Here is a 17,177-nt window from a genome sequence, read left to right as displayed (position 1 = left end):
TTTCTTAAAAGAGAAGGAAAATTTACTTACAGATGTGAGAGACTGAGAGGGCGGTCGCCTGCCAGTTGCTTTTGGTCTGGTTGTAGTCGGATGATTAAGCTTCTCAGCAATTGGTACTACAGAGTCAAAACCTTCCAAGTCTTAAAAATAAAACAGAATTGATTTGGTTTTCTGATAATTGTTTTCTAAGAATCACTTTTTTTTTTTTCTTTTAATTTCAAATAAATCAAATCCCACTTTCCCCATTGTGTCACGGTATTCTGCGCACATCCAGACACCATGAAGTCACTAAAAAAATCCTGGAAGTCAAAGGCAGCTGCAACCCAGTCGCCCTTGCCAAGCACAATGGCCCTTGCATGTCAAACAGAATAAAGCTGAGAGGAAATGCTCAGAGGAGCCTATGGTTTTGTTTACATTCAGTGTAGTGAAAGCTAAATGACAACATGGGTCCTGTGGATAGAATAAACAGTTTCAAAGTTTCCATCTTGCTATTAAAGGAGTTAGTAGTTTTTCTCTGAATAACTGCAGACAGAAGACAGTGCATGCGTTGTCTCAAGAACTGTACTGTGCTGCACCTGCTGCATCCCACACAATCGCTCAGGGGATCAGAGAAGGAGAGTGCTGGAGCTGGAAGGCACCTGCAGGTTCCCAGACACCAGCAGCTGGAGGTGGTGTAGCTTTCATAAGCTGCAGATGAGGGGGATACGTTCAGATATCTTCAGCAATCCAGAGGTTATGGTAAGAGAAAACCAACAGATTCCCAATGCCGTACAAAGTTCAGGAGTCTTGACTGTCTGTATGGTTAGTGAAATAGGAGGGAAGTGTTTGCTGAACCCAGCCACGTGGTAGCATGTTTACATGGAAGAACGATGGCTGAAGGAGTACTGTGGCTCGTGATTACATGCCTGAATCAAATGGCTTAACACCATTCATCTATTTTTATGGGCTGTATCAGTTTCAGTCACATCAATTTCAAAATGCCCTATTGCATATGTTAAACAGAAATGATTCAGAAAATATACAGGAGATCCTCTAGACATAATAAATCAAAATTCAGTGAAGTTACTTTCAGGCATAAATCAAATGCTGGAATGATATTTGTTATTCAGAGACCATTTTTCATTGCACACATGCAGGGAAAAAAACAGCTTCTAAGTTAGCAGGTATACATACCAGGCACCTAATTTTCAGAACTGTTTCAGAACAATGAATCTCTAAAGATGAAGCTTTGCTGCCGTATTACAATCATTGTACAGAATTATATGACGGAAGAACAAACCTATTGATGGGGCTGTGCAATAAACTAAGCACACTGAAGGACGCTTACATTGATTCCAAGTACATGACTAGGCAGCTAGGAAGCAAATAGGTTCAGACATTCTTTACTGAGCAATATTTTTCCATTCCCAGGAGATTTTAAAAAAAGAAGGTGAAAAAAAAAAAAAAGAGACTTCTTTCAATACCCCTGAAATAGTCTAATGTTATTCACCTCTAAACTTTATTCTATTTTTGGAGCGATTCTTCCTATATACAGCCTGTGACCCCACTGTCCTCTACCAGGTATTTCTCTCACTGTTTTTTTTTTATTGACTGCTGCAACCCCGTGCCCTGAAGTGTCTCACAAAGTCAGTCAATGGCAATTTGGCAATCCAAAGCTTCAAATGTATCTACATATCAGGTGAGGTTGCAGTACTTTTAGAATAAAACTGAGCTAACACGAACAGCTTACACAAAACCTATCTGGAGGCATACAGAACTTCAGGGCTACAGAAAAGGAGAAATACAAGTAAAAGAATTATTTTCTGAGGGAAAAAAAAAAAAGCCTAAATATAGAAGCTGGTTTCCAGCAACAGCTAGTTTGAAGCTGATGTATGAGATAACTGACCTGCTTAAGACCACACAGGAAGTCAGTGATGTATTTTTATAAATTGTCTTTGTTTTCACCACTGTTACTTTCTTAAATATACAAATATATAAAATACACACTTTTTCTACAAATGTGATGCTTAAATACACAAAATGGTGACTGAAGCAACCCTCTGCTTACCCCAGCCATTCTTTCCCATCTAACTTTTTTTTTTTTTTTTTTTTTTTTCCCCGAGCTAGTTTTAATCCAGCTCATCTTCCAAAAACATCTGCCCAGCCACACAAATACCTGTTTGGAAGAAAGGATCTGATACCAGCTGTTAAAGCTGAGAAGAAGAGCAGGCTACAGCTCTGGGAGGGCAATAGACTGACTGAACTTATTGTGCAGCACGAGAATGCTCCAATGCGTCATTTCTCCCTCTCTGTTGTTACTTCCACGGTAAGCACTACTGTACCTTCCTCTGTTCTTACATAAGATAAATACACTAAAATGGAAAACAATCAATGAAAAAAATAGTGAAGGTATTAATAAAGTGTGTTTCTTTGCCTTACATAAACTAACCATTACCTAAACTTCTATGTTTGATTTGAATAACCAAATATTCATGTTTCAATTGTAAAATGTATGGATGAACAGCACAAGAGGATACAATTTTTTGTTCAGGAGACCCATGAGCACTTGCAGGTAAAATGTGCTCCCCGCATTTTATGAATACTCTGAAACACGAACATTTCTGTGCAAAGCTTCTATTATCAGGAAATAATGTGAAGAAATATGACAATCCTTCATTTCATCAGCTTCTGAATGCATTTCTGATGGCTAGAAAAATAAACTAAAGCAGCCTCTACCTGCACTGGATTTTCAAAAACAACAGAGCAGAGCAGAGGTTGGAAAGGTTCCACAGGTAAGATCTGCTGCCAGCAGTGAAATCACAGCCATTCAAGCTGATACTATAAATGAGACTCTATTTAAGTGTAAGGGACAACACTTGGTACAATGCTAAAATAGTAAATCCTTTTCTAGTACTTCTGCATGCCCTTTATCCCCCACCTTTTTTTTCTCCTTATTTAGATGTGGCTGTCGCTCCCAAATCCCCTCTACTTCTAAGATTATCACCACCTTCCGTGATCATCACCATTCAGGGAAATTCCCATCCACTGGTGGAGAAAATCAGGAACATGACGCCTTACTATAATCTATACTGCAGATACAGTAATTAATTCAATTATAGAGGTTATATGATTACTTACTTTGCTAATGGAAAGCAAAACTATATGGGTGTGACTACACTATACTCACTGAGGTCATTAAACACAGTAATTTAATTTTGTTGTGTATTTTTGGAGCCATCAGACATTACAAGCTTAAATATCTGTGCTAAGCAAAATGTAAAACCTTTCTGAGCTGTACCAAATGGGAGGCCATTAAAAATAAAGTCCAGTCTACCATATTCACAGGCATGTTGAACACTAGTACAGCAGCATCAGCGTGTAGTAGAAGTGAACTCTGCACTGGTCCGGCTTTCTCTGTGTCTGCTAGTAATAATCAGTAGAAAGGGCTCTCTTGAGCACACAGAAGACATAAGACACCCTTCAATTAACAGTGGGAATCTCTAATTAAAAATATATATATATATATGGTGATACTTGTTCTACAAATAAATAGATGCATTCATTATTATTACTGCCTCTCTGATCAAGCCAGTAATTCATGAGGTAATTCACTAGATGAGGAGAAAGACGCCCGAGTAACTCTAGCATATTGGTGTAATATACACAGCAAAATGCCCAGTTACCAAGCAAGCATATTTAAGCAATAGGAGAAATATCAGCTGTGCAACAACTATCCCCTGGTATCTTTCCATGCCACTTAAGAACAGGATTTTAGCCCATTCTTGTTTGTTTGGAGACATGGTCATTAAAAGCATGATGCTGGTGGTTTCAAACAATACCCAGGTTCAAGAAAACAAACAATTAGTTGAGTAATAAGTTTTGAGCTAAATAGATTTGTAGCTTCTTGGAAAACAACTTTCAATATTTCAAAAAAATATCCCAGAAAGAAGAAGTTAAATGATTATGCTTTCTTTCTCACCTATGTCCTCCTGTGCATTTACTATTCTAGCAGAAAATATGGCTAGGCCTCAATTTTATCGAGTTTTTGTGGGTTTTTATTTTGGTATTGTTTTTTTTTTTTTTTTTTTTTTTTTTTTTGTCTTTGGGCAAAGTCATTTCTACATAATGAAGATGGAAAGCTTTTTGAATTAGCAGAGAGATTTCACCTTGAGAAAACTGAAATGGGAAGTGATGGATAGTATCAGAATCAACATATTCAGAATGCTAATGATGAGATTTCAGAGAGGAGAAACACAGCAGAGCTGGAATAAATGAGGCCAAGGTGGCATTCAATTCATTTGAAGAAGATAGTGTCACAAAAGTCACAGAGGTAGATTTCATTTCATTATCATATTCAATACATTTAGAAGATTGACAACGGGCTAGTGAAATGGTACGCTGTCTTTAAATACATTAATCCTGAAAGCTATCCTGCATCAAAGGAGACAGAGATCTGCAGGTCAGATCTCCTGCATTACTGTCCATTCAGCACACAGCACTAATTAAAAGCAACTCAATAGAGAATATAAACATTTCTGGGAATTTTCACAAGCCCAGAACTATTTTAACTGCTTCAGGTGCCTGGATTCTGCTCTTCTCTCTGTGCTGAATGGAGAGCATCATGCAGGATCTCGTTCATGGTTAACTGCAGGCTCTTTTTAACATTCAGGTAATTTACTGTTAGCAGGAGGGTTCCCTGGCCACAGGGTTACTGTAAGAGCGTAACGGTGATGTGCCTGGAAGGCCTGCAGTCACAACTCTTTGCTGGAAACAGCTTTGCTTGCCTGGCTTCGAGGACAGCCACTGAGCAGCCACCATCCTAAAGTATACAATTAGCTTTTCACATTTCAGCCTGGAGTTTTATTGGCTTAATAGCAGAATGTAAAAGCTGCCATAATGAGCTTAGCAAACCACTTGCCAGTGCCCTCATAAGGATTTTATTTTTAACAATTTGGAAGATGCCAAGAAAGAGCTGAAAGGTCAAGAAAACTGAGCTAGAAGAAATGGATATGCTGTTTTCAGGCACCTCCATTTGACACACATGGAGAATGATTTAAATTTCTGTTTGATTGCCTTTTTCTGCACCCTCTGGGGCAAGAGACCTAATTAATTTTCTTAATGGACCATTACCATATCCCCGATTACAATATTTACAATTCACATCTATGTTTGTGGGTAATTTGGATTCAGTGACATAAATATTACAACTTAACCCACTTGTGTAGTTCTGTTCCTTTGCTTTGCTATATTAAAATAAATGAACGTGAACAGTTGCATAGGAAGAAACAACTGGTTTAGGCAGATTTTTGTCTTCACTGTAAAAGCCACATTTTGTCCTCCAACTCTCATATTCAGCAATATTTTCCTTCTTCCAACTACTACTCTGTGTCTTCAGGCAACATAATTATAATGTCTTGCAGTATAATGGCCTGTGACTTAAACACAAAAATGCTCCACTCTACAACATTTTACTGGAAAGATTCTCCACCTTTTTCCCTAGTGTGGGCCAAACCTTATTAAATCACTTTCTTCCAGCAGAGGCACAGCGATCACCTCTCCTAATAAATACGAGCACAGAGGAGCGGCGTAGCAACTCTGGAGCATCTGCAAATACAGCTCAAGGAAACACAATATGCTGAAGAATTGGCGTTTGTTAGATATTTTGAAGTAGGGTATTTTTAAGTACCGTTCCAGGCAGCTCAGCACCAGGCTTGGGGGAGGGACAGAAAAAGAGCACAGCTGATGACAAGGGTTCAGCCGGAGCTCCATGATCCAGCGCCAATGCCCCGCAGATTAAAGTCTGAGCAAACACTGAAAAATGTGCTCGTGTTTACCAGCTTTCAGGCAATCTCTTCGAAAAATCATTCCAAGACTATATATTTCAGCAGGAATCAACGAATACGTATGTGCCTTCTGTTAGCACTGCTAAAGATTATTAACTGCTTTCATAAATACTATGCAAATGCGTAAGGAGCCAGGAAAAACATTGGAAAGATGTGTCCACTTGGCTCTGTGTGCGAATCGCCTGTGCAGCTCAGTCTTTCTGCAAAGTGCAGAAACTGCTGCTTGTGTGCATGAGCTGAGCGTTTCCACAGTAGACACATCACTTTCATTTATTTGTGGCTTATTCTTTAAATCACTTAGCTTAAATCCATAGGATTATAAATATTAGATGATTTCAAAGCAATCCTATTTTGGATATACATGTACAAGACGGACATACAATTGTTTCAGGGTTGCTGCATTCCACAGTGGGTGTGCATATAGTTAAAAGAGTTGAGATTAATCTGGACATATAGAAAGAACTCAATACCAACAGTTAATTGGAATAATTCAGTAATCTTCTGGAATCGTTAGTGTTTGATCCAGTAAATTATTATGTGAGCTAGTTTTTTGTTCTTTTTATTTCCCCACTTGTCATTGCACTAGTCCTCAGAAATAACAACTATTTGTGAAAATAAAAAGAAATACATAACCTAAAATTTGAGTTATGCAAGAGGGCATGAATTGAAGCTGTTTAAATCAGTAACATTCTATATAGGGACTGCTCTTGTGGTGGTTGAAGTGGGCTTACTTTCAGCGTGGGCTATGTTGCTTTGCAATAATTTTAAATTAAGCTCTAAAAGCCACTTATTCAAATGTCATTCTAGAGCAGTAGCCTGTATGTGAGAATTCACAACAGATCTAATTGTTGTGATTTAACCACAGCAATACTTAGAAGCAAGTCTTGGGTGACATGACCATGCAAACCACCGAAAGCCAATAGGTGCTTTTCCTTTTTTTTTTTTTTTCCTTCTTCTTCTTCTTGCTAAATGACTCTTGTTTTGTATGTTTTGTAACACAGAATGACATCACAGTGGAATAAATGCATTAAACTTTGTGATGACACCATCTGTCTGTAAGAACACATTAATGAAACCACAGCATTGACAAACAGTGTACACGTACTCTACACTTCACTTACATTGCTCAAATTTCTTATGGGAAAATGAAAGAAACTGTAACGATTTATCATTGCAATGTTATGGTGCAAGATTTTCTGTCACAGTACGCTCCAATTCAACTTGTAATTAAAAAAAAATCTGCAACAGCCAAGTACACATTAGGTATTCTACAAAGTATTTAAGTTTGTTATACATTGTCAACTAAAGCAAAGACAGGACAGAAAGGAAATGGAAAATAAAAAGCCTTACCCTCACGAAATGAAGAAGAGTTACCCATGGCAAAGAGATGTGAATAGGAAAAGCTGGATGAAATATGTGTGGAAGGGAAAGGAAAGGCATCACTGAAAACAGGGAAAAAGAAAACAAAAGAAAAAGTGAGGAGGAATGGGGAATGTTTTTTTCTTAAATAATATATTCTGAGGGCTAGTTTTGCAAAGTTTTTTGTAAGAATTGTGGAAAGAAGCAGAGGCATGAACAACAGTAGTAATAGCTGCTATCATATCTACAATCAGCAGCGATGTTGCTGAACAGGACTTGCCCTTGTCAGTACAGATTGCGAAATTGTAATCAGCGCTGTATTATCATCAAGAAATTTAAATGTCAAGTTACAACTCAGCATAACATGCTAGTAAAATCAAGCCATGCGCTAACATCTACATAAAAATCACTTCTCATGTATGCATCTGAGGGAATGTTAGGCACAGTATTTATATCACCTCAGCCTTGCTCAAGCAATTGCAACTTTCTTAAGTTGAATGAGAATGTTTCTAAAGGAGTTTTTAAAACCATGGGGTTTTCTGCTTAGGCAACGCTGGTTCACTGACACCAAATCTTTTTGGGATGGAATATTACTTAGAAAATAAACAGAAAGATAACTTTTCCAAAGCAAGCAGTGTTTAACACGCTGATCTGTAATGGGGGACCTAGACAGAATACAAGTTTTGCACCTGGATTCCTCAATGCCTTTACATATTATTTCTCAACTGCTGTGTGAATTACTAATTTTGTTGTCCACTTGTTTGACTTTTAGGAGATGGCATATGAAAGGACTCCGTATGTTCTCTTTCCTCCTCCTTTAGGAGGCCTTTTAACCAGCTATAGGGTGTAAACATTGAGAAAGTGACAGCCATTGCCCAGATAACCTCTTTATGGCACAAAAAACAGGACAGTGCTGTTGTGCTTCACCCTTAGTACTTAACATACATGTAAGCACGAAACAAGGTGAGGCAACTTGCAGCAGAGCACTGCTTTGGCCAGTTTCCTCTATGAGAGCTGTAGTTGTGCTGAAACTGTACTGGGGTTCATAAAGGAATAAACAGCAACCCTGTCACCAGAATGGGCAAACACCTGAGCTGCCATGAAGGATGCTGAACTTCCATTTTCTTCAAAGGCTATGGCTAATCCCCACCGTGTCTGTCACTTATGTCCCCTCTACTTAACTGCATGATTTTGGATTAATGAACATAAAATGACATAAAAAAAAAAGACATAAAATGACTAGATTTAAGCAGATCCATTTTGACTGGAAGGATGAACCTAGGAGAAGCTAAGGCTGCCCTTCCCACAGAGCACGTGCTGGCAGGACAACACCAGTAATGCATATCACAGTTAAGTGTTACCTGGACTCATGCTGCCGAACCCATTGCTGTTTGGGAATACACTGTTTGGGAATACCTGCTGTTTGGGAATACTCCACAGTCACCCATCTTTTTTATTAATTACTCATTTATCCAAGAGATTTCACCAACACACTGTTTTCTTTGTAAATAAATAAAAAATCTAGCACATTTATCTTAAATCTTTGCATTTACAGTGTCTTATAGACTGTCCTAAACTCTAAGCCTCTCCTCACAGTAAAAGACATGAGTCCACTGTGAATTGTTTTGGCTTATGAAGTTTTAATTTATTTCTCTACCCTCCCTCAAAAGGTTATTTCTTTAACAATATTTTACAGGAGCCATCAAAAGCCTCCTGAAAATTCATATTAGTCATGCATGACCTTTGGGTCAACTTTCATTCCAAAATCATCACATTTTTTCTTTTTCTCTTTTAACAAGTTGTCTAACAGGCTAGAACGACATGCTTTGCCCTTGTAAATGCCACTCTGGTTTGACCCCTATCAAGTTATACCTATCTAAGTATTCGCACTATTCTATCCTTGGGCTCAATAGGTTTCCCTTGTTAGTGGTAACAGGAGGTCACCAGCTAAGCCCTTTGCAGTATGTTGTGTATGTTGGTTTGGTTTATGGACTCTTCTGGCGCCTGTTCTTCATTAAAAGGGAAACAAACAACAGCTAAATTCTGGAAATGAACAGAAAATATGATAAAACAAATTTCCAAATTTAATAGGTTGTCCAAACACAGAAAAAATAAAAAACACACTGTGCTTTTATCTTTCTAGCAATTATGAAGAAACTAGCATGAGGATTAACAGTTTACTTCCTTCACACAGTTATATGCTATTTGCAGACAACTTTTTCGTTCTAGTATGCAAAGCTTACTGGCTTTGAAGCAAATTTATGAACATGGGTAATAAGCATTGAATGGTAGAATTTTTCTGCACTTCCATAAAATTCCTTCATATGAATATACACAATAAAAATGTTCATGCAATTTAACTCAAACTCCTAGCTTTCCATGTTAATCCCAATAAAAATCACTTGGTTCTCCAGAAAAATGTTACTATCATAAAACATAGCAACAGCAGAAGGTTAAGAAAAAGCAGACATATGGATGCTGGAAAGCTCATTAACCTATGTGAAATTAAATTAATTTAGCATTTTATTTATACTTTTCAATTAAAATCCATCTATAAGTTAAAGCTCTGCTTCCAAGTCCAAAGAAAAGACAGATTTGGCTGCTGAAAACTTACTATTTTACAGAAATGGCTTACTAAGAAAGCAGTCTGGGTAGAAACCACGACATGAAAACAGCATTTAGTGCTGCCAGTGAAAGGTAGCAATGCTTACGCATTCAGGGTACCCCGGTTCTGCCTTTTTTACATGAACGGGTCTGTTGCTGCACAGCTGCGACTGCGGAGAGCGACGGCAGCAGCTGTCACCAGTGGATTTCTGAGTGTGGGTGGAAGATGGCTGTCGGGGGCTTTGCTTCCAGCCCTGGGACAGGAGTCGGAGCACCTTGCTTTTAGAGTGCCACTTGCCGCAGCACCCAACCCTGCAAACAGCTGTCCTGCACTGCAAACTTGAGAAGGGAGGAGCACGAGAGAAGACAGAAAAATAACCTACCTTTACTACTTTCCAGGTGATTTCTCGATGAAAATGTTTGTGGTGTAGAAAGACTGACTATTTTAAACAGAAATTTAGACTTTTTAAACCAGTGTTTTCAGTAAAATTGATTCAAATCAGCCTGAATTTGGTCTCTACTGCTTTGTATTGGAAAATGCAAAGATTACTAACTACATCAAAAATACAGTCTTCTGCAGCATTAAAAATATGGCAGCACTAATATTACATCTGTTAAACAAGCATGACTTATTATTGTTGGCCTTCTCATGTTTTGCTTTTAAACAAAAATAACAAAAGCCCTCCTAGCCAAAATAGCTCACCATTTCATACTTCTGTAGTGTTTTTTTGTTTTTTTAACAGAAAAACAAACAAACAAACAAAACCTTTTTAATACATCAGAAATGATCCTATAATTCTGCAATTAAAAATTGATATCAGTTCACTCACATCCATACATCCATTGCCAAATCCTCAAGCTGCATTTTGGATCACAACAAAGTCACTAAAAAGCAGAGATTTACACCGTCCATTTCTCAGGAAACTATAAAAAGCAGTGTGACTTACCAATGTCATTGCTTCTTTCAGAGGAGTCTTTCTCTAGAGTGCCGGATACTGTACTGCCCACTAATTCCACTTTTGGACTATCGCTCCTACATTTGGATCAAGAAGAGGAGATATTTTATTGGAGTTTGTGTGTGGGTTACAGTAAATTGATAGCTAACCTGCAATTACTAGTGAGAGAGGGAAATACTCTTCCTTTGTAGCACCAAAGTGGTAGCAATATGTCAGAGAGCAATCTCCAGTAAGCAGACATGCTGTACGGATTAACCTTATCTCATTTCTCCTTAACACCTGTCAAAAAAAGCTTATTTTAGACACCGTAGTGTCCTGAATAATTCTTCAAATGTCCACAGCATCTCCATACGAAGGAAATCTACAGGCAAAGGGACAGCCTTCAGGATCTGATTTGTAACTGCTTCTCATTACTTGGCTGGCAGAAACAACAGCGATGGGTGATCCAGGGCACTGCAGACAGGGAGGACCTTCACGGGAGAGTCATGTGTTCCAGCAGTCCCAAATGCTTACTCACTAATGCAACTCCTCCACCTAAAGGAGATTTCTATTTGTTTTTGCATATATTTTATGAGACTAGGCTCTGAATATGGCTTCCACAGGTCCAAAGAAACAAGATCACCCACTCTGTCTGAAAATGAACAGCCAAGTGTCAAGAGCTGTGATACTTTAAAGAGAGGAACTATTTTAAAATCAGACAGGAGATCAAACACAAGCAACAAGACTATTCTTTCTTCGTATAGCTTTCTATCCCACAGCTACTTACATCTATTAAAATAACCAGATTATTGAAATAATTAAGAAGAAAGGGCCAATAATAGGTACACAGCTCAGCATTGCACAGGTCACACAGACAAATCCCTGTGACATTTACCATGATAACAACAGTTCAATAAATGCAATAAATTCTATATACCATCATTATCAGGCCACCTTATAAATATCATAGTTTTTTTCCACATTAACTATCCCCATCACAGCACTGCAGCAATTACAATGTACGTAAGGTACCAGAATTGTGGGTAAAATACAGACCAACCCAGGCAGATGTGCATTTCTATGAGCAGCAATTAGACAGTAAAATACAGTGTGAACTCCTAAGTCTCATTGATTTTTAATTTATCTCTGCTTTGGTGCCATAATCTGATGCCTGAATCTCCACTTGTGATAGCTCATGAGCAAAACACAAAGTAGCTGGAAACCCTATTTCACACTCCAGGAAGGCTGTGATAGGTAAAGAGTCCAAAAATGTGTGTAAAAACTAGAGGAGGTCACAGATTAAATGAATCTAATTAAACACAGTGGTAGGATGACAAGACTTCTAAGAACATAAAAGATGGACAGCCAGTTCATGACCTGAAAACCAATGTTCAATGCAATCATCAATTTGGCAGGCAGTCTGCAGTGGAAGGTGGAAGCAACATACTGCTGGAACCACGGCTTAATTACTGAGATGATAAATAAGGTTACTCCAAGTGATCCGCCTGATCAATTAATTTTTCTATCTTTGGCCTCTCACTTACAAAAAAAATGTATACATATATATAAATATATGTATATTTATTTGCAAATATATAAGAAGCAACATACTTTCTTGGCTGACACGGCAATGAGCATCTGACTGCTACTCTGTTTTGCACACATGTACATGCATTTCCCTGCTAACTGAGAGCAACATGTGAGTTGGAACTGCTTTAAGCAATTATGTGAGTGTTGTTTTGGAGGAGATTCTTAGGATGGTGTGATTTAGGACTGAAAATCACAACATTTACCATTTGACTACAGAAGATACCAAGATATATGACATCACCAAAAAAAAAACAAACCCAAACCTAACTCTATTGTCAAAAGAATCAACAGGCTCCTTATGTCAATCAACTCTCCTTCTGCTAGGGAATGAGCGGAGCCATCCCTTCCTGGTCACAGCATCTCCCTCCCTCTGCTCGTGCCCATGCAGATAGGCTGTCAGCTCGATTGGCCAGAAGATCAGCCTGAAAGAAAATAGAAGCCCCCTTGCAAAGTGATTAATTGCCATCTGGAGCAACTCCGTGACCCATATGGCTGAAGGTCTGTACAAATGCTGGTGCTAACAGAAGGAAGGCTGCAGGAATGGGCTGCCAAGAGAGGGAACCTGCCCCTTCCAGCAGCAGCAGCAGGACAGACTCAGCTTGGTTTAGATGGATGATGAAAATGCACTTGCTGTAGGTCTTTTAGGGCTTGTCTACTCCAGGTAATTGACTCCTCAGTAAACTGTGTAATCACGTGTGCATCTAAATAAGCTGTGCAGCCTTTGGAGAAAATTGACAGCTATTCTCTGCTTCACATGTTCTTCACCTCTCCTATTGCCCTTGAAGTCCTAAACTGCCTCGAAGGAAGAAGGATTATATTTAAATGGAAAAACAATCATTACCACAAAAAGTCAGTGAGATGCATGAGATGTAAGGCACTTACACAGAACAGAAAAAAAAAAAAAGAGCCCTCTTCTGCTAACCAGCAGCAATGGAAATCTCAGGGGACTCACTTTATAAATCTACAGTAGTTTTTCCCCCTAGGGTCAGCAAAAATTCTGCTGGTTCTATTTTTATTCCAATTGCCTGAGGTCTATCGGCTTCTGGAAATGGATACCAGGAGGTCTTAAAAATATTTGCTATCTTATTAAATTGAACCGATTAAAAAGAAAAAAAAAAAAAAAAAAAAGCTTCATTAAAGTGCCTTTCATCTGAAGCTTCACATTTCTTAATTATTCAAGTAACTCAAAGTCTATTCCATGGATTATTTCATTATGTGAACTTTCTGCCCTCTTCCTACAAGACATTCCTGCAAGTTAAAGCTTACCAGGCAGAACAGCTATATGAGATAAATCTGTTAATTTGAATTAGCTGATACAGCAGCTCAGAGTGAAAATGTTAGCTCTCTGACCATCAGCACGGCATCATCATCACTTTAAAAACCACCTTGTCTTCTAAAGTTTTAATCTAATTACTGTTACAAATAAAACTATTTCAAATATGATATTAAGTAAAAAGAAGGAAGTATTTTTTCTGTGCTAGATATAACAGTGTTTGGACAAATAACAATGAAATTGTTGCTGTTCAGATCTGCCTTTTCACTTAGTTAACATGAAAACTGAAACATGCATGAAAAAATATGCATGGTTTATTTCCTTATAAAGTTTGGAGTTAGAAAACAGAGCAGTAAAACACTCACCCACAACTCTAGGTAAAATAATGTTTAAAATATTCCAGGCAAAAGGTAGAACAAAAGAGTAACTGCCCTGTCACATGCCCAGCCAGTGAACTGAACACTAGGATATGTATTGGTGCTGCCAAGAAGACATCACTTAGCTAAATGTAAAGGCCAGAGTAAACACTTGTTTTTTCAGGCATGCCCAAGCAATCAGCAGGTGTGGACTACGTTGTGGAAAATCTGGGCAAGCATGCTCAAAGCCGAGGAGTCCAGAGAAGCTGTGGCAGTAGCACATGGATAGAAGCGTAAGCTCTCAGAGATGCAGAGCCAAAGCACTTCAATATAATGAAACTGGCAGCACAAGGCAGGCACGGGTTCTTTATTTTATGTGTCTCAGATTTCATGCCGAGAGCATTTGTTTAATGAGCCATATGTAGAGGAATGAGGGGAATTGATGCCTAGGATTTCTGTTTTATTCCACTCTACCCTATACTCCAATCTGGTACTTAATCCACCATCAGTATATTTGAACTCCACTAGTTCCACGGCAGCTAATTGTTCTAACAGTTCAATAGTAAAATTATTTCTATGTCTACATTGTACTATTTCTGCAAGATACGCAGCTTGCCTATTTTACACAACTGCTTTTTTTTTTTCTTTTTCTTTTTTTTTCTGTTTTTCACCCATTTCTACTCACTATGCATAGAGGTAGTCTACAGTGCACAGCCCAGAAGCTGATGACCATCATGTAGCCATCTAGACTTAATTAGGATTACAGGTGAGGCTTCTAACTTCTACAGCCTCTGCTTTTCCAGGCTCTAGCAGAGATTAAATGTATCCAACAGCTGTGTCTGCAAGCCCAGTTTCTCAGTGCTCCTCAAAGGCTGCAACCACCTCTGATTAAGAACAATGTGTAACTACTGAATAACAACTGACATTAGAAAATAAATCACTTGATAACAGTTTTCTGCAGCAGCATCAGCTTGTAGGGCATTCTATGAAGACACACGTGTTGTACTAAAAACTGATCTACAGTGATCTAGGAAAACAGACTGAAACCAAGCTGACAGTACTTGAAATGTGCATTGTCTAACCCTGTTCGTCAGTACAAACTAAGCTTCTGCACTGACTTTGTGCTCTGGCTAAGATGGAACAATTGGGTAGATTAAATAAATCAAAATCAGCACAAGAGACTCACATATTCTTCATTGGAAACTATGACATTTCAGTAAGAGTGTGTTCAGCAGTAGAAATGAACTAGCAGTAACCAGGCTAAGATTGTAATTGTTGAGGAGATGGTCATGATGCAGCCAGATGACTAGAAGGCTTTATTCTTTTTAATTATTATTATTAAATACAGTTTACTGTGAAACAAACGATGATATTAACTGCAAAATTAAAATTCTATAAACGTGTTGTTTTTTTTTTTTCCCATTAATCCCAAAAGCACTGGACAGATAGGAAACAATACCTTGTATGAGTCACAGGCACAACTGGTCTTTCTGGCCGTCTTGGGGGCAAGGTACCAGGTCTATTCACAGAGTTTGCTTTGGGTGGCCGAGGTTTCTTCGGAGGTATAGCAGGAACTGAAGGCTTCTGCAAGTCTAACTGTTTTTGCTCTCTCTCTGGTCTTTCTTTAAATCAATTATTTCCAGAAAAAAAAGAACACAGACATTATTAAGTGGAATTAATTTGCACTCAGAAGTCTATAATTAAACAAGAACTCTTCAACTGTAGATATACCATATACAAAGAACAAGCTTATCTCCTTTCCTCTTCTGCTCTAAATCGTTCTTTATTTAAAATAAAATGTGTACCACAAATCAGTTTGCACTGACTGCATGTTCTGCGTGTAATTCCTCGTGTCTGAAATGTTTGTGCAGTATCTGAATGTGAATAGCAGTTTTGATTTTAGTAACCCACTGGTTTTGCAGCGTATGTGAAAAGGATGTCAAGAAATTACATACCATGTGGAACAATTTCCCATGAGTAGAACTTATATCAAATTCTGTTATGAGACCAATATTAAGTTAGAAGGTCACAAACAAAGATAATAATGCTGGATTTTCTTAATGTCTATCGAATAACCAAGAGAAATATGATTTCGGGGGGGAAAAGGAGGAGGGGGAGGAAGCGTGTTTCATGTGAACAACAGGTAAATGAAAATATAATCATTAAAATCTAGAAATATTTGGAAGAATGTAAACTCCTCTGAAAAATCAGACTTTCTATTTAGTCTTTTAAACAAATTTAAGTGCTGAATTTTTCAGTTTCCCAATTGAAAATGGATCATGTGCAGAACAGATTATGCATAGTTAGGTGCCACAACACTAAGATGCAGTGCCAAGTGTGCAACATCTGTATGTCAAGTACATTATGCTTTAATAACTGTGATTAATATGCTCTGAATTTGCAATACAAAACAAACATAGAGGAAACTAAACACATTTGTCACGCCATAGGAAACCTGCTTCTTCTTAAGGAAAGGACAAAAATCTCAAAGGGATAAAAGTCTCACCCCCTGTGTCCTAACGTGTCAACACCCCACTTCCCTTGACAATACTGTCCACGACATGTTGTGAATATTACACCTTTGGATACACCTAACAGGTACTGGGAATGTAAAAGGGTAATGTAATATTACTTAATGGGCTTAGGTTTCCTTCTGAAGGGATTATGGAATAAATCAACAGAAACTTGTCTTTCCTGAGAATACTAGCAGAAATACTGAAATAAAATGGTAGCGTAATGCAATTTGTTGTCTGCCTTTAAGAAAGAAACAGCATTCAGACACCTAGGGCTTAACTTATTGATCTGCTTCTTAGGTCATTCAAACACTATACACCATATGCACACATATGTGGTGATATAACAGTGCAGGAACGTATAAGTCAATTGCTAGGTAATCTTGTCAAGATGTAAAAGTATGTGGTATCTACAGCATGTATTTAAGAATCAGAGTTGAGCCCAAAGCACAATCCACATTAGATTTGGAATAGTCCAGGAAGTGATTGTTGCTCACAGGCACACACCCTTTTTTAGTACACTTACACGTGTCAACACACAATCATTGGGTCCTCTGCAACACTGCAGCTTTCCAGTGCATTGTGTAATTTTTACACACTTATTCCCATGAGCATATATAGCATGTCAGTGCCTAAGAATCTATACTATGTATTAGGGAGGGGCTAGGCAGTGCACCAGCACACAGCTTAAAGGAAGTTCCCATGCTCAACCGTACTGCCACAAC

The 17,177-nt window shown here is 38.2% G+C and overlaps 1 protein-coding gene across 6 annotated transcripts in view; it reads right to left on the bottom strand.

Annotated features, from left to right (window-relative positions):
• SH3KBP1 (SH3 domain containing kinase binding protein 1) overlaps window positions 1-17,177 on the bottom strand; it is a 224,657-nt gene that overhangs the window by 9,953 nt on the left and 197,527 nt on the right. For all 6 annotated transcript variants that reach the window (XM_032182102.1, XM_032182110.1, XM_032182119.1 and 3 more), the window contains 3 exons: window positions 15,399-15,561; window positions 10,733-10,818; window positions 31-140 (listed from right to left, as the gene is read on the bottom strand). In XM_032182102.1, coding sequence (XP_032037993.1) covers window positions 31-140; window positions 10,733-10,818; window positions 15,399-15,561 — 359 coding nt within the window. The remainder of the gene's footprint in view (window positions 1-30; window positions 141-10,732; window positions 10,819-15,398; window positions 15,562-17,177) is intronic.

This window comes from Aythya fuligula, chromosome 1 (genome assembly GCF_009819795.1).
Source record: "Aythya fuligula isolate bAytFul2 chromosome 1, bAytFul2.pri, whole genome shotgun sequence".
Lineage (NCBI taxonomy): Eukaryota > Metazoa > Chordata > Aves > Anseriformes > Anatidae > Aythya > Aythya fuligula.
Note: the sequence above shows the minus strand (reverse complement) of the source record. Positions and strands in the feature narration are given on the sequence as shown.